The sequence below is a fragment of the Mycteria americana genome, chromosome 1 (genome assembly GCF_035582795.1).
Source record: "Mycteria americana isolate JAX WOST 10 ecotype Jacksonville Zoo and Gardens chromosome 1, USCA_MyAme_1.0, whole genome shotgun sequence".
In the NCBI taxonomy this organism is placed as follows: Eukaryota; Metazoa; Chordata; class Aves; order Ciconiiformes; family Ciconiidae; genus Mycteria; species Mycteria americana.
This window is the reverse complement of record NC_134365.1, coordinates 220,288,448-220,306,831: the sequence shown is the minus strand read 5'-3', so window position 1 is coordinate 220,306,831 and position 18,384 is coordinate 220,288,448. Positions and strand designations below refer to the sequence as shown.

The window sequence follows — 18,384 nt, the reverse complement described above, 5'->3', positions numbered from 1 at the left end:
AAGTGGAGGAAATGGGGCAGAGCCAAGCTGTTAGTGAGTCTAGGACACTGGAGGCAGTGGAGGGTTTGGGGTCTCTGATTCTCTCACTGTTGTCAGAGAGAGTCGATTCTTGCCACTATTGCGATGCCACGATGCTCCCCTGCTTTTCAGACCCTGCCTCTGCAGGCAGAGGTCCTTCTCCCCAGGGATTACTCTTTACAGGTGATCTGGCTGCCTCACGTCCACTTGAGCAGGGATCACCCTTTTGGATGTGCAGCTATTTGCAGCCTCCAGGCTAAGCACATGGGTGCTCAGGATGGGTCCTGCTGCTCACGCTGTCAGTGTGAACTGTTAGAGCTCGAATGAGGGAAGTCTGCTGTGCTGCCTTGCAATCGCTTTATGAAGTCCTTTAGGAAAGACTTAAAATCATCTGGAGAGCAAATCTAGCAGAAAGGTATGTCAGGTGTAGACATCTCCCCTGCTTTTGGGCAGGTTGTGTCAATAGCTACCCTTGGCAAATCTCAATCTCACATCCTTACTTCTGCTTTTTTTGGTTTTTTTTCCTGGAATCAGACATCTGGGGAAACATGGTGGACAGAAAAAGTCAAAATGCTGCGTTTCTCCCAGCTGGGCTGTACTGTGGAGTGCTTGCATTTGGCAGGATGAGGAAAGCGGTTCATAAGAGCTGCAAGATGTCAGAAAGAACGGAAAGGGTGTCGAGGTGTTAGTACAGCATAGGTTGGGCAAGGCAACTGCCTTAGAAGAAACATCTCCTAAAAGCAGAAGTTTGTCTACTGAGATGGGGTTGGATTGGAAATATCCTAGTGCCCATCACTGTGGTTTGGAGGCGATGTTGATTACTGAGGAGGAGCCGTGTGTGCAGATGAAGGGGCAGAGTCTGGCTATATTTTGGCTGGAATCTGTACTTCCTCATGGCACCAGGGAAGATGCAGACACTGTGATGGTGTTGGACATTGCAGTCAGATATTTTAACAGTGTACTGTTCTCTTGTCTCTTCACTGCTTCGCAATCAGGATGCATCGAATGATGAAAGAAGAATCAAGTTTCAGGACAAGCAGCCTGGAAAATGTAACGCGGGACCCGAGCAAAGAAGAGCTGCACATGAAGCTCTGCAGTGGGTCCTGCCATGCTGAGCAAATCCTCCAGACACTGAACTCCTACCGGCAGAGCGGCATCTTCACAGACGTGGTGCTCTTAATTGATGGACAAGAATTCCCCTGTCACCGTGCCACTTTGTCAGCCAACAGCACGTATTTCCGGGCCATGTTTGGTGGCAGTCTCAAGGAAGGCCACCAGGATATCATTAATATCCAGAAGATTTCTGCTTCCACCATGTCTCTCCTTCTTGACTATATGTATGGGGGGAACATCATCATTCAGGAGGACAATGTTGAAGGCATCTTGGAACTGTCTGACTTGCTGCAGATCTCCAAGCTCAGAGATGCTTGTGTCACCTTCCTTGAAGGCCGGCTTCACCCATGCAATTGTTTGGGCATCATGAAGTTTGCTGATTCATTCTCCATCACGTCCCTGACAGAAAAGAGCAAGAGGTTCATGCTGGAGTGTTTTGTGGAGGTGTCGTGTCATGAAGAGTTCCTGGAGATGGGTGTGAAGGAGCTGGTTGAATATCTGTCCGATGAGCAGCTGGTGGTCCCCAAGGAGGAAGTGGTCTTCGAAGCAGTCATGCGCTGGGTACGGCATGACATACCTGCCAGGAAGGGAGCCTTGAAGGAGCTCCTTGAGCATGTGCGTCTGCCCCTGCTCGACCCCACCTACTTCCTGGAGAAGGTGGAAATGGATGGACTCATCCAGGACTCAAAGGAGTGCATTCCTCTACTGCATGAGGCCCGCAAGTACTACATCCTCGGGAATGAGGTCAGCTCTTTGCGATCAAGGCCCAGAAGGTAAAACTCAGCATCTTCTTCCCTAGACCTGCATGGCCCAAGTTGATGGATCTTGAAGTTTCAGTGTTCTTGGGTTGTTTTTTTCTTCCCCTGCCCCCCCCCCCCCAATTGCTTCACTTTTGGCATCCCTGTTTCCAAAATGGAGACATTGGAGATGTTTGCCTAGCTTAAAAGATTCCTGTGAAATTTATACTAATGCATGTGCCACTTTTTTTTTATTGTTGGCAAAAACTGCTGTAGTCACAACGTTCTGTGCGGTGATGCTCTCCAGATATGTGTCCAGACTATGGGCAGGAAAAGGTGTTTGTAGCTCTTTACTTTCATCTGCTTTCACAAATGGGTAGAGCACTGGGTTGAGACCTGTTTTCCATTCTCAGCTCTGCCACTGGTCTGCTCTCATTTCACCTCTTTTGGTCTCTCTCTCTCTCTCACCTTCTCCAAGCTGTCTGTTAGCAGAAAGACTTGGACCAGTCTCAGTCCTCCTGGCCATCAGCGTGGATGCCTAGCTCAAAGGCATTGCTGCAGGGTCAGGAATTAATGTGCAGTGAAAAAAAGCAGTTACTGTCCAGGTGGCTACCTAGGCATCCCCAAATTATTATTTCTTTTTTTCTTTTTTTCTTTCCATTGATTTATTGATGAACAGCAAGAAGATAAAAAGATACCGGCCCAGGCAGCTGCCAGTGTAAAGTGGAGGAGGCAAAGAAAAAGTGATTTCTAGGGTTGAGTGTGTGTGGAAATCTGCTCCTTTTTGTGACTGTGAAGTTTGGATTTGACCAGCCATGGTTTAAGTCTCTGCTGTTTCCTCATGGTGCCACAGGTCCCTTAGTATGTGCTTGGTAAGAGTGCTGATGGACACCTCTGCTCTGGGGTGGGTTGCCACATCAAACTGAGTTGGTTTGCAGGGCTCCCCATCCTTTTCTAAAGGACACCCATGACCATGGGGCTGCACGACCAGGTTCTTGTGCTCTCCAGCTCTTCAGCCCAAGGAGTGCAGGTTTTTTTGCTGCTCAGTGGAGCAGCCTGGGCAGAAGGACAGAGGTTGCCCCAGTGCATCTCAGAAGTCCCAGCCTGGCATTTAGGGCATGTTTCTGTCAGGTGGAAGAGATGGTTTGACACATCTTCTCTGTGCTGAATACCACAACAAGCTATTATGTACAGAACTGCTCAACAACAGGGTCCGTGGTGACCTCGTCAAGGATGCAAACAGCTAAAATTCACTGGGGATAAATCCCACCCCCCAGCATCCACATTTAACCTCCCTCCTTTTACAGAGTTGGTCTTAAGTGAATTGTCTCAGCCTACACAAACCATGGCAGAGCTGGGGATTGGACCAAGTCTTTCAAATCCTCTTTCACCCTCCTCTTTCCTCTCCCCTTCCCTCCCACAGAGCCGTTCCTCTGTTGCCACCTACTAGCTGGCAGGATTTTCCTTCCCCTGCTGTCTGTCTCGTCTGCTCACTGCTATTAGGGCTGGAGAGAGAGCGATTTCCTGGAAACACTTTTCTCTCCAGGCAGAGAGCTTGTTGCAGGCGGGATGCCAGGAACAGCTTTCCATGCTCGTGGCTGTGCCTTAAGGATTAGGCTTGATTGTGCTGGAAGGGGGAGGGTGAGTGGCAGGAGGCAATCTCACGAAGGACTTTTAAAGGTCATTCCCATTTTCTTTCCCTATGCAATTTGGACCCCTTCCCATCTGATCTGGGAGTTGCCTTTGATTTGAATGTGCAGACAAAAGGGAAGGTGCAGGTGTGAAATAATTTGCCCAGAAAATCAGTAGCTGGTGCAGGAGAGGACCCTGCTCTATCCATTGGACTGTGCTGCCAATGTCCTAGATGGGATGGGAGGGATGATGGAAAGAAGTAGCCTGGCCCAGGGACTTACCCATGCCTTTCATGGTCTAGGTTCATGGAGATGGCAGAAGTCATCGTCGTCATTGGGGGCTGTGATAAGAAAGGCCTTCTGAAGCTGCCCTTCACGGACCTCTACCACCCGAGGAGCAGGCAGTGGACAGCCCTTTCCAGCGTGCCTGGCTACACCAAGTCAGAGTTTGCTGCCTGCACACTGAAGAACGATGTGTACATATCAGGTGAGGTACCCTCGATCAGATGGTCCCTTCCTGGTTGCAAAGAACAGCACGACCTCTGCTTGGACAGCTACTCCTTAGGTCTATTCACTAGGACTCATTCACATGCATCCCACCTTTGGAGCAAAGTCACTTCTAGGTGAAGTTTATCCTTAGGTGGTTTGGATTTTGCTGTCCCAAGGAACAATTTCACCTTTGAGGGGGAAGATGGCAGTACTAAAAAAACCTTTCCCTCCTGTTGGGCATCTGTCAAAATTGTTCAGCTGTGGAATGAGCTGGTTTTGGTGTGTGCTGTCAGATAGGGTTTCCTAAAACATCAGGGTCTCCTGCCTGTCCCTTATTTAAAATACAATGCCCGTCAGATGAGTTCTATATAAGGGATGGAGCAGTGTAACAAGTGCCTTGAAGCCCGGATGGTATCTCCCTTGAGAAGCTGAGTTTACATGGCCATAACCCAATAATCGTATTCTGGCCTAAATTGTTCCATTGCATGGAGGAACTATGCAATACTGCGGTGTAGTGAGGTGATGGGGCTGTTCTTGGGATCGCACCAGCCCTCCATCCCTCTGTTTTGCAGGAGGACACATCAGCAGCAACGATGTTTGGGTGCTGAGCTCCCAGCTGAACGTCTGGATCAAAGTTGCTTGTCTGCAGAAAGGTCGATGGAGGCACAAAATGGCAACACTTCAGGGCAAGGTAAGCAATGGCCCAAATTTTGGAAGAAGCCACGCGGAGCACTGTCCCCCACTTCTCCTGCTGCCCAGTACAATGAGAAACTGTCAGTGTGTGTTTGTCTTCTGGGTCATTTAGAGTTGGTTTTGATGGGAGAACAACTAGGACATAACCAAGACGTCATTGTTTCAGTTGGGTGTGTGTTGTCACCTGAAGTAGCCACAAATGAAGTTGTAGCAATAAGATCTACCATGGGATGGTGCAAGATTTCTACAGGAAGCTGTGTTAAGTCTTTGGGTGAAAGCCACACAGTGTGGGCTATTTCACAGAATCATAGAATGGTTTGAGTTGGAAGGGACCTCTAAAGGTCATCTAGTCCAACCCCAAGGTTTTACTGTGGCTTGATGTCTGTCTTTCTGGCCAGGTCCTAGCCTCCCCTCATGTATGCCGTGACAGCGTAGCCCATTAGGTGAGTCCAGAAGTTTCTAATCGGCTTGCTTTGCTCCTTTTGTGGCAGATCTATGCTGTGGGAGGCTTTGATGGTTTTTACCGCCTCTCCAGCGTGGAGTGCTATGACACCTTCTCCAACAGCTGGTCAACCTTGGCCCCGCTGCCTCAAGCCGTGAGCTCAGCGGCTGTGGTCTCCTGCCTGAACAAGCTCTATGTGCTGGGTGGTGCTGTGGATGACACCGCTAACACCGACAAGGTATTGCTGGGGCATCGATAATGGACAGAGACCTAAAAAAAGAAGATTTGCCAGGGAATGTGGAGGGAAGTGGGGTTGTCCTTAAGCTACCAGGGCCCCCCTTTTTTATTTGAAGACTAATGAAGGCTCCCTTCTTATAAGATGAGAAGTCATACATTTAAATGGAAGCCAATGAGTCTTAAGGACCAGAGAGGGAAGGTGTCAGGAGTTGACAGTGTATTAGGCATGGTTTCAGTAGAGCCTGTTCTGCTCTGAAGCCTGGTCAGCCCTGAGGCACCACAGGAACAAACCTCCAACACTGTGGGCATTCACGTCAGATGAGTAGCAACAGTAGTAACTGCCTGGAGGAGACCTCTGCAAGCCAGACATGATGCTTCTGGTCTCCCAAGCTGCAGGAAGAGGCATCAGTGCTTCTCAGCTCTGTCTCTGAGCACGTAACCATGTGCTGTCTGGGTCAAGGACAGCCACCCTGGGTGCTTGTAGTTTGTCTGGGAGACTTGAATGCGAGAGGGGATGCTAGAACCCCTCATCCCTTTGCTCACTGCACTGGTCTCTGGGTGTGAAGCTCCCATCTATGTTTCTGTCCCCATGCACTTTTATTTCTCGTGAATAGCAGCTCCATCCAAGCAGGGAGATGTGGTAAATTCATGTTCCCATAGCTGCATTTCTCCTCCCAGGTCCAGTGTTATGATCCAGAGGACAACAAGTGGACGCTTTTGTCTCCCACCCCTTTTTACCAGAGGTGCATCAGTGCTGTCTGCTTGGACAACATCATTTATGTTGTAGGTGGACTCCTCAGTAAAATCTTCAGCTACGATCCAAGGAAAGACAGCTGGCGAGAAGTGGCCACCCTCCCTGGGCCTCTGGTAAGGAAGAGCTTTAGGAAAGAAGCTCTGAGCCTTTCCTCTCTCTCTAGGATAGGAGCCACCTGTGCTTTGCTGAGATTGAAGGCAAGGAAAATACATTGTGAGCTGGGGTCTGAGCATGTGAACGGGACCTCTGCAGAGCAACTCAAATATATGTACTCACCATCAGTGTCCATACTGCTTGGAGGATGTCTCTCTTACAGCAAACCCAAGTTTTCTTGCTGAGCTAGTCTTCTTGACTAGCTATTAATGCCAGAGGAGTGGATCTGTAGGGTGAAACCACTGGTGTTGAGGACCTGTTCTCCACATTATGTGTTTCAGGGTGAGGGTTATACTGGCTCTAGTCTTGTCTGTGGGCTGAACATGGACTGATGGTGGTTGTGTATCTTGGTTTAGTGTCATCACAGTTTTGCACTCCAAAGCTATGCTGCAATGTGAGCTGTGGCACACTGAAGAGGAATGACGGGACACATCTCATCCCGATCTGAATTAAAACGCCCATATCAGTGCACCCTTATAAGTGGCTTTAACAGGGAGGTGCTGGCTGGGTCTCTGGTCTCTTGGTGCGCTTGTGCGGCTGGGGGACTGCCAGAAGCAGCAACGGTCCCATCACTGGCTTGAAGCATTTCAAGTGCCTAAACTCTTACTGAAACAGTAAGATTGCAGCACCCCAAGAGCCAGACATCACTTATCTTATCTACTTTCACTCCCTTCTGCTGGGCAGGTGAGAGTTGAGCCCATTGCAATGACTCACCCCCCTGCTCAGCCCCATTGCCTAAAGCTGGAGTCTTGCTCCTCACAGCTCTTGGGCTTTCCTTCTGCTTTCCAGGAGAGTTGTGGCCTGACGGTGTGTGGAGGGAAGATTTACATCCTGGGTGGCCGAGACGAGAACGGAGAAGGCACGGACAAAGCGTTCACTTTCGATCCGGTAACGGGGAGCGTGGAGCAGCAGCCGCCGCTGCAGCGCTGTACCAGTTATCACGGCTGCGTGACCATCCTGCAGCGCATGAACAGATGACCACGGGGCTCCAACTGCGTCCACCTCCCACCCAGAGCCTCCCCTTGAGACAGTGGCCACCCAGCATGTGGATAGACATCTCACCTTTGTGTGGGGAAGGGCAATACAAGCCACTGAAGATGTGCTCCAGCCAGCCCCTGAGCAGCCTCTATTTTGTTTTTCCTGGCCTCGTGATGCAAGTGGCTTTGATGCTGATCTAGGTCAGAGGATGAAGGGGTGCTGGGCTGTGTGAAGCTGCATCGCAGACCTTGCCACAGTAGGATTCAAGTACCCTTGCAGCCCCTGAAACTACTGAATTTGACCTTTACTTAGGTTTTCCTGGCTGTAGATTACAGTTTTCTGTTATGTTGGCAACAGAGGCTCGCTGTCCTGCAAGGACGTGTGTTTGCTGCTTTCTGATGCCCAAGACTGTTGCAGTAACAATTACGGTTAAAGGATCCGATTCTTTAGCTAAAGCTATCAGGTATTTGTGCGTTTAGCTCTGTAGGACCCTGTGTCAAACTACAGTGGTGACCTAAATGGCCATTAATGTCCATGAACAGCTAGTCCCATTACAGTGGAGCACTAAGACTGAGACTTCAAAGCTGATATCCCAAGAAAATTTCTCCACTAAATCCCCAAAAGCCTGGTGAAATAGTCCAAGCTCTGACTCCATTCTGCACATGCTATATGAGGGTTTATTCCCCTAAAGCGCAGAGTGCTGCCTCTTTTCATACATGCTTTGCGGTTGGACTGCTGTCTCACTGTGTCTTTGTCATTGAGACGACAAGTGGATTGTGCAGCCAAGAGTTCCTTCTTCGGAGAGCAGAAGTAGGGGAATATTAACGTGTAGGAATTAAGCACGAAGACCTGAAGCATGGTAGCCGCAGAATCACATCTGGCTCATTTTGGCTCTGGAGTATGCTAGCAAGTATTAAAATAAACTCAATATTTAACAGATTTGATACAGAGTCCCTGGGAGCCTGAACGTGCAGCTTATTTGGAGGGCAAGCGTTCAATTACATCGACTGCGTTGCTCCAAGCCAGTTGGTCTCAGGTCTAGAAATGATCCTGAGCACATTTGATTTGGTAGAATAGCCGTAGCTTTTGGTGTCAGTGTCTTTAGTCCATGATTGGAACTGATAATTTCTGATGGCTCCATGTAAATGTTCATGTTGGTCAATTAGGGACTTAGTTGCTGCCAAATGTAGAGTGGGGTCTCTTAAAAACTCCCATTACTTGTACATTGCAGGGTGCACCCCTCTACAGCAGGCTGCTGGCTGGCTGCTGTTTTCTCTGCACCTTCCTTTCCTCACCCCAAGGATGACTTCTTCCTGAAGTAGAGGAAACAACTATGTCCACTGGTGCAGAGAACTCCCCTTTTCAGGGCCTTTTAATTGTCTTAAACCTCTTGTTTTTACCTGCTTCCACCATACAGCTGGTTTTTATGTGGTCTTCTGTAGTACTTTTCTGTCAACTCTGAGAAGTTCGCCTCCTCTTTGTGATGATATCAGACTTACCTGTGAAACATAGCAAAAAGATGTCCCTGCTGGAGAACCAAAATTGGCTGTAACTGAAGCACGCTGATCTCCTCTTCTCTTTAGGAAATGTGTGCTCTTCCATTGCCCAAGCGACGAGGAAGGTCTTTCATTGCATGAAATGTACCTTGCGCTCCTCACAGTCACGTCTGGAAAGTCTCAGGGGTATCATAACCAATTTGTTCGTCAAGGTGCACTATTTGGACATTCTCAGCCTCAAATTTTCCTTAAGGCCTGTGCGTGTGGGTTAGTCCTTTTATCAGATCATGAGCAGCACAACGTGTCCTTTAAGCAATATAAAAGAGATTCAATGCTGGTATATGTTATTCCCATGAGGAGAGAAAAGGGAGTTCATGCTGGTAAAAGGCAATTTTATTTGCAATCAAATTGCATCCACAGTTGGGCCTTTAATGGGAATGGAGATTTCAGGAGAAACTGTCACCTTTCCTTCAGCTAGTTACACTGGCACAAAAGAAGGCATGAGCACATCAACCCGTGCTGTGATAGCCTTCAGGGCCAGAGACACCTTTATTCTCCTGTAGCCTGATTTCCTGGGGACCTCAAATCACAGTCCAGTCCATCTCTCCTCCCCAATTTTGCCTCTCTTACTGTTCCCCTGTGCCTTAAGCAATTCACCGCTTTGGTATGGGTGCCCCTTCAAAGCGTGTGGCTTGGGACCCAGTATCTCCACCTCGCCCCACGATTCATACGGCCAAGGAGGTTTTTAATTCTCCACAGACTGTCCCGTTTGCATGTCCCTCCTTTTGGTCTGCGCTTTGGGAAACACCGCTGGTGTTTCAAGAGAATGAGCGCACCCAGAGCTTGCAAGGGCAGGCATTGAGCAAAGTCTGCTCAACTGAGGATGGTGAGCATCGTGAGGAGTCAGGCCTTATAAAAGGGATGGTTCTCATGCCAAATTTCTGCCATGCCTAAGGTATATAGAATAGGGCTGTGAACACAGACGTATCTTGCTTGGCTGCTGGCAGATCTTTGTGCTCTTGTTCTTGAAAAGAGCATAGTAATATATTTGGACATCGCAATAGCTTTGATAGAAAAAAGGAAGAGTTTTCCAGTTGCACTTACAACTTCTCGTTCCACAGTCTTTCCTGATTTTCCTAATGCCTCCTGGGAGTCTCTTGCTGTACTTCACACCTTATTCCTGTAGAAGTAAGCACACTCAAAAGGGTAGAAGATATTCTCATCAGCTTTCCCATGTGCTTTTGACATGTGTGGTGTGTTGCAATAGGTGTAACATGGTGGTGGAAGTTGTGGCATAGATACTAAAACGTTTGCCTTGTTCTTGGTCCTGATATTCACTGTACCACTGAAATGTGTTTGTATTTTGTAAGGGCTGTGGGCACGCAGGGGAGGGTTGGGGAAGGAATTTAACTTGGGGTTTTTTTAGAAATAAATATACACCTTGACTCCTAAGTGCTTTTGCTGCAGGAATTTAATTTGCGCATATTGCTTCATGACATTCCAAAACCACATTGTTGATGGAGCATCAGAGGAGCTTTGGGAGCACCATCCTTGAGGTGTCCCAGCCTCTGTCTGGGATACCTGAATCCTCAGTCTAAGCAAGTAGGAAGTTCAAGGTATAACTTTTTGTCTGCAGGGAATGGTGTCTTTCACTATTGTATGGGGCCATGGCCAAGTCAGCGTAGAGAAGGTGCCTGGATCATTCCAACTCAGCTGAAGGATGGGGAAACTTTTACTCATATTTTGGCACGATGGAAAGAGTATTTCCAGAGAAAATGAAAAACTATTTGTCTTGGCTGATTCTTGCTCTTTGGTGTGGCAGAAGAACACAAAACACGAAACCGGCTGCCACTACAATCTGCTTCAGTTTCTGAGATGACTTTTCTCAAACCACAAGTAAAGCACTTCCTTGCTGTGTTTACAGTAATACACAGACTTACTGTGGCAGCTTTGTATAGTAAAAGATGTAGAAGAAAGTAGTGATCATCTGCAAAGCATGTGCAGTAGTTTCAGCTTTATGTATTTAAGCTTTTAAAAACAAAATAAAGGACTTTTTTTGCACTCCAAAACAGCGACTATCAATCACTTCCAAGTAGTACTTAAACCAGCCCTTCCTCCACCCCATCCTTTTGGTGTTCCTGCTGCCTGTCTCAGTAGTTGTGTTATTTTGGGTGTGTTTGTATTTTGGATGGGAGCCAGAGGGAAAAGAAAAAGCTTTTTGTGAACAAATCGCAGGGATGGTGTAGACAGCAAGACCTTTAGGGACTGATAACATTTGTCCATGACACACAAACTAGAAGAATTATAAATAACCTGGAAAACAGGACTGCTGTGGAAAGCAAGCTGGACTGCTTGGTAGCCTTTGCTACCTAGTAAAAAAAAAAAATGCCTTTTTCATGAAGGCAAATGAGATGTGATGCAACTGGGCAAGAAACAAATGCCACCCAGAGCTAGAGAAGGATCCTGTGGAGCAGCGTTCAGAGAGGGATTTGGTGGGTAGAGTGGAGAAGCAGCTGAAATAGTTTCTCTGCTAACACTGTTAGCAGAGACGTGAGTCTGGGATGTGTGAGCAGAGGGGTGACACAGAGGGCTGCACGGGGTCACTGCTGTCATTGCAGCGGAGAAGGGACTGTGGGAGCAGATCCATTTGGTGGAGCATGTGAAAATCCTGAGGAGCAGAGTAGAGCCGTCAAAATTATTCAGGAGTGGGATAAGGATTACAGGGTGCTCAGTCTGCGATATTTAGCAGAAAGAAGGCACAGACACTTTTGATACCAAGTCTTGGTGACCTGAGTGTCATATAGGTACCTTCACAGACGCTGCTGGGTCCTTCAGTTCCTCAGCAAGCAAAACCCAATTGTGGGAAGATCAAGTCATGTAAATCTAAACGAGGGTTTATATACCTGAGCTGAGGTTCATCAGCTTGAGCTTTCACCCATCAGAAAGTCAGTTGTACTCCTCAAAGATAGAAACTGCAGCCTCCTCCAATGTCACTAGGGAAAAAGGGGCCCTCTAAAGAATGAGTCAAGCCCCTTGCCTTAGCTGTGTCTCTTGGAGCAAGACGAGTAGCCCACTGGAGCTGCCTCTCACTCCTGGGGGACTTGAGGTAGACCTTGATGACTACTTTGAAGTAGCTACCTAACCTTTAGGTGGAAAAGGCTTCCTTTAGGAGGAAGCTTCTCTCCTACCCTGCAAGTCCTCTACATCAAGACTAGATGCATTTTTGAAAGATACGTTTTAGTTCTACACAAATTATCACGCTCTCAAGAACTGTGATAAATGGAGGAGTAATTCTAGCACTTGTCTCAAAGAAAGTTTGAGCCTGCTGCTGCATGGAGTGAAACCATCTGCCTCCAGCTCTGGTCTACTGTGGCATCATGGAAAGGTCACTAACCTGTGCTTTGGCAGGAGGTGAGAGCCATCAGTGCTTTGCTGTGGGCACCTGGGGGAACGTTTTTCACCACCCAATGCTCTCTACATAATGCAAGGCTGAGATAGCTGCATTCAGGCAAAGCTTTCTGACAGGATGCTTACTCAAGGCTTACTCACGGGAGATGACAACAGATCCCCACTGTTTTGCCATGGACTGGGGTTGGGCTAAGCCCACCACTGACTTCCACAGACCCAGACAGAGACCACCTTTAAGGTTGCCATTGACTTGCCATCTACCTGTGACACTATCAGTGGCTGTAGAAACTATTTCATCCTCTCGCTCCCCATGCTGCCCTTTCGCCTCTCTTAAGCCCAAACCTTCCTTCCCTAGTTTTGTCTTGTCACATACAGGCTTGGCCTGCAGAGATTTATCACTTGCCCCGTGACATCCCCCTGGCCTGGGCTGTTTTGCCTATTCCTGTTCCTTCTTGCCCGACCACTTCAGGCCTGATGTGTGTGCTGCCTCGAATGAATCCAGCTTATTTGCTCATATGGTTATTGTTGCTTTTAATGCACAGAGCAGAAAAAACACCTCCCCAGCATGAATGTGGCAAGGCATCACTATGCTCCAGCCCCTGGAGATGTTGAAGCTGTCTTTGCATTAGGCTGTCCAGCTGGCAGGAGATGATAGCATAGTGGGGCAGGAGAGCAGTGCGCAGGGATGCAAGTCCCATCTGAAAGGATGAGGTAGCGCTGATTAACTCAGATTAAGGGTCACAATAGCCAGCTGGGAACTGGTGGGCAGAGATAATAGCAGTTTCAGTGGCTGTCTCTCCAGCTTTAAATATTCCTGTAAGAAGGAATGGGAGGGGGCAACCGTGTCAGATTTATTGCAAGGTTGATGTGACCAGATTTATTTCCTATTAAATGCAAATAATGGTTGGACCAGCAGGGTCATTCAGACCCAGTACCTGGCTTCAAATTCCCACTTCATGTGGAATAAGATGGTTACCGGTTTGTAGTGATAAGGATTGAATCCTGCTTGTAGGGCTTACGCACACGCTGCAGCTCTTCGTGGGTGCAAAAGCACTGGGTTGTGTGTATAGACACAACAGGGGTTGTCCAGCTGTTGAGCTTCATGTGTTGGTTCTCAACTGCTTCATCTCACATGTGGTGCGATGGCTCCCCTGAGAAAGCTTGTGCCTGAATGCGAGGAGAGGATTCCCAAGTCCTGGGACTCAGTACCGAGCAGCAGCTGGTATTTTATGGTCTATATACTGTTTTTCACCCTGTGGCCACAAAATATCAGAGGGTAGACTGAGAACTATTGCAAAGTAGAGGAAAAAAAAAAAGATATTCCTAGGCATGCAAACAGCAGACAAAACTGAGTGACCTAAAAGTCCTAAACATTTCAAGTTGAACTAAATACTTATTTACTTGAAAGGCAAAGAGTTACACTGAGAGCCTAGATCCTCTGGAAGCTTTGGTGGTCTCTAGGTATTCTCTCCCCTGGGTTACACGTGTCTTGGATTAACAAGAATGAAAAATGCTGATTTAACAATCTCAGCAGTCTAGGAAGTGATCAAATTCTTAAGACTATACCTGAAAAATGAAACAGAAAAGAGGGAGCTTCCCCTGAAGGGAGGGTGAGGGACTTGGTGCTTTGTTATAGAGCAATTGGTTGATGCACGAAGCACAAGTATTGCTGAAAGGTCATCCAAAAATGAATCCACGTGAGCTGGAGCATAGATGATAGAAGATGACACGAAGGAGACACTTTGCTCAAGCGGATACTGGGCTTGGAGCAAGCATTGCCCCACCACACCTTCGCAGAGATATCGAGATATAAAGTACGCAAAGTTAATTTTGCATCAGCCAGTCGTGATGACACCAGACTGAGACGGCAACACTCACCCAGCCCCAGAGAGCTGGAAATCCGCACCTGAGCAACTTTGACGTGAGCAACTTACCCCAAAACACCGCTAGCTGCAGAAGGGGCGGTTGGAGTTGGGGTTGTCCCCAAGGACTGTGCTGCACAGGTGGGCAGGGGTTACCACACGTAACATCTCTGAGGAAGGTAGTACTTGTCCCACAGAGCCGGCCAAGGGTACCCCACTGCTCTGCATGGGAAGGTTGGCCGGGCCCCCATCCAGCCTGGGCTTGGCAAAACGCTGGTCATTGACAGTCTGTGCGGGGTCTCCCTTTTCGGTTCCCATTAATCTCTGCAGAAAGGGGATTCAGAGGCATGCCTGGGCTGTGGCCAGCAGCCTTTGTGCTCACCGCTTTGGTGACAGAGCCTGTTTTCAATGAACCGCCGAGACACCGAAAGGAGACTGAAAGCCTCTCTGTGCAACAAGCCCCACCGGCAGCAGGAAACGGGGGCTGCTCTGCATGGAGGAGCCGCGGCCGCTCGAGGAGGCTATTCTACCCACGTAAGCCAGTCGGGCAGCTCTGTCCTCCGTGCGCGGCAGGGATGCTCAAAGGAGCGTCAAGAGCTGGATGCAAAGGCTGAAGAGGAGGGGAAAATCCGGAATGTGGAGCAAAACAGGTGATTCTTTGTCATAAAGTACAATAAAGGTATATAAGAGCTAAACTGTGGTTGCTTCAGTAATTAAGTAGGTCTGCCTAGCTCATCCCATGTGGCTCCCTCTGTTGAAATATGCTTTTCTCCTTTTAATACTCTTGTGGGGTAGGGAAATACCCCAGTCAGAGGGGGCATTGGAAGCACAACACATACACAAAGACCCAGCTCTGCAAAGCCGTGGGTGCCCTGAAGCATTTCTCCAGCCTGAGGAACAGATAAAGGCCATAGTGACTTGTCCAAGGACTCAGGTAAGAAGCAGAGATGGGGGTTGAGGACAGGAATCTCCCCACCTGACTTAAACTACTTTATAGAGGTACTAGAGCCCCGCTTTCCTGGAGATGGCTGAACACTGGCCTGCCGGTGGGAAGGAGGGAATGAATTCCTTGTTTTGCTTTGCTTGTGTGTGCGGCTTTTGCTTTCCCTATTAAACTGTCTTTATCTCAACCCACGAGTTCTCTCACTTTTAGTCTTCCGATTCTCTCCCCCATCCCACCAGCGGGGAGTGAGCGAGCGGCTGCGTGGTGCTTAGTTGCCGGCTGGGGTTAACCCACGACAAAAGGTCCCACTGGGATGAGGTTCGTCCTCTTGGAATAAAAATATTACCTTGGTCATGCTTGGGCCACTCCCCACAGATGCATCTGCTCTTAGCAGCTTTAATAGGGTTAACACCGCTAGCATGTATCACCGCTAGCATGTATCACACACCTTCAGCGGCACTTGAATTAAGCCCTGAAGATAGATACGGGCTCATTTTACTCCATATCTGTCTTCTTGCTGGAGAGCAGAGCAACTCTGCATGAAGTCTCTAGGTTGACCCAGTATTTGCCTTTGCCAATTCTTCCCTGTCTGAGCTCAAACCAACTCATTTAACCTACCAAATATCTTTGTTCCCTCATCAGTGAGTCCAACATATCTTCTTTCTTCACTCTATAGCACCGGTCCCTGAAGAAAAAGCTGCAGCTGGATCAAACTGAATTCTTCACTGTGCTATAAGAGATCTGAAGAAGCACAGCACAACGGCCTTCATTTTGGGAATGGGTGGGTGAAGTGCAAAAAAGTAAAGTAAAATAAGACTTTAAATTAAAGAATCATCTCTCTGATGTCTACAAAAATTTTTTGAACAGTTCAGGGAACAAGTAACTGAAAGGACAACTACTTGACAACCTATTTTGATTGCTTTATCTAAATTATACATATTTTAAGTAAGTATCTATATAACAAACGTATGACATAGAACTAAGCTGAACTCTTAAGCTACGAACAAAAGTCCCCAAACAGGGGACTACAGCAAATCTAATTTGGCAAGAGGCCGTTACCTTTTAAGGTAAAAGATTAAGATATTGAGATAGGAGCTCCACAACCATGTAGATGTCGTGTTCACTATGTAAGAGGAGAAAAATGTCAGCAGTGAAATAATCCTTGACAAAACAGTGCACAACACACAAGTGCAACACAAGCTGGGGGGGAGGGATAAAATCTTCTTGAGGTCCTTGAGCTAGTGCAGTTTCCTCATCACAGCTGGCTCTGAGGGGTTTTCATCACCTTGATCCTGTCTCTGTCCTACTGCAATGAGCCTACGGGGAGCCAGCACTCATGGTCACCTCTCTGGAGAGCTGCTTGCTTGTCTGCTGCTTGCAGCTCCCCTTTCAGCTCCATTATATTGTTCCTCTGACTCTTGCATATGTGGGCGAGCTCTCCCAATGCCTCCTCTAACTGGGAGGTCTGTTGCTTGTCTTTCTTGTATTGCTGCTGGACACCTTCCAATTTGTCCTCGAGGCACTGAGCAAGATTTTTGAGTTTCTTGAGCTTCACTTCTGTTTCCTAGCAAGTCTGTTACAGTTTGATAGTCTTCACATGCAGCCAGCTGGTCAGCCATACCACTGATTTGCAAGATGAGTTATTGACACTCTTCAGGGTTTTGGTTTTGTATTCTAGTAGTCGGAGCCTTTCTTCCCTTTGTTGCACTGTGTCTTTGATGTTCTTCCTTTCCTTCTGCAAATCTTCCATCAACATCTTGTAACAGCCTATCTTGGCTTGCAAGCCGTGATTCAGAATTTGCACATCTTTGATTTCTTTTTTCAGCTCATAGTTTCTCATGCTGAGGTTGGCGACCAAATCCCTGAGGTCCCATATTTGATTATGCAATGTTTCATTGAAAGAGGTCATATCCTGAAATGACATTTGCTGGGGATGTCCATGCTAGTGGTGGAGGAAAGGAGCGGGGTCTGGAGAGGTGAAACATTGGAAAACTGGGGGAGGGGGGGAGGAAGTAAAATTTTGATCACTTCAAAGATTCCAAATCTGATGTTTAGTGTTACTGCATTTGACCACCTATCCTGCTCCTAGTGACGATTTCTCTTTATCAGCAGGACCATTTGAGTTCATCATTACTCACATGGATTAGAGCTGCTATGAAAATTGGAGGCCATATGCTTTGGGCCCATCCCTTTGCCCCTGGAAGAAGAGAAATCTGCAATATATGAGCTGGGTATACTGTCAAGTGTATGGCTTGAGTCCAGACAAACCAGGCTGCAATCATCTTCAGATCTAGTTAAAAAACCTCAACCTAGAGAAATTTCTCCCAGCAAGTCCGCATCTTCCCTAGACTATTTCACCCCCTTTCTTTCCCTTTAGGAAGACTATGACTAAGACCCTTTCAACTAAGAATCCTGGATTGAACCAATAACCTGTTCGAAAACATAAAAATAAGCACAACAAAGCCTATTTTCTCAGGATCAAGAGTTTTTTCCTCCTTCACTCCAAGCAGTGCACTCCCAGAGCCCCTGTCTCAAGAAGAAATTACAAATAATAGAGGAGATTTATGCTTTTGGGAGACACATGCTCTCTCCTTCTCTTTTCCTCTAATTAGGGCATTCCAGGAGTTATTACAGGAGGTGTTAGCAATGGTATCAAAGCTCTCCATACTGACTAACTCAATCTCCTCCATTTTTTAACTCTTAGGGCCTGATGCAGAGCATAGGAGAGTTTATAAAAAGCCTTTTACCGACTACAGCAGCCTGAGGGCCAAGCCCTCTTTTAGCCCCTGCTGTGAAAGGCATGCACAAGCTGTCATGAAAAACCTGCATCTAAAGCTGCAGAATGGCTCCGAATCAACTTCTGTTTTCATAATGACACAAGGAAAAAAAAAAAAAAAAAAAAAAGAAGAAGAAAAAAACCAAAGCTGTCTTTATGCATGTGAATAGATGCATCTTTAGGCCACGTGAAAGTAGATGACGGGGACAGTCTTCCAAGGAAGACAACCCTTGGGGTTGCCTTCACCCGTCTGCACCCGGCCCATCAATCATCTAACATGCTAAAACAGGCACCCCCTGCCCCACATGTGTAATGCCTTTAACTTCTCAGTGCCCCTTTTTTAGAGGAGTTTGCTCAGCATCCATGCAACGAGAGCAGTATGATACCTCCAAAGTAGGAAATATTCATCTCCCACTGAACCTGATGGGCTATGGGTGCCCAGTGCCCCAAGGGGCTGCTGTTCTTTCTTTGCTCAGGGTCGCCCAGTAAGTCAGTGGCAGAACATGGATTTCAATGTACATCTCCCATAGTCTGTGCCAGGGCTTTTGCAGTCTCAGTTCTTTCAGCTCTTGTAGTCTGCTACTTGCATGCAAACACGAGCTTGCCTGGTTACAACCCCTCTCATTGTCTGCAACACCTTGGCCAAAGAGAATG

At 47.5% G+C, this 18,384-nt stretch overlaps 1 protein-coding gene across 1 annotated transcript; it reads left to right on the top strand.

Annotated features, from left to right (window-relative positions):
- The first annotated feature begins 1,014 nt into the window (after positions 1-1,014).
- Positions 1,015-7,245, top strand: KLHL35 (kelch like family member 35). Its single transcript, XM_075492046.1, has 6 exons — positions 1,015-1,904; positions 3,802-3,986; positions 4,561-4,679; positions 5,173-5,361; positions 6,039-6,227; positions 7,057-7,245. Exons 1-6 carry the CDS (start codon positions 1,015-1,017, stop codon positions 7,243-7,245), a joined length of 1,761 nt encoding a protein of 586 aa, XP_075348161.1.
- Positions 7,246-18,384: the final 11,139 nt, after the last annotated feature.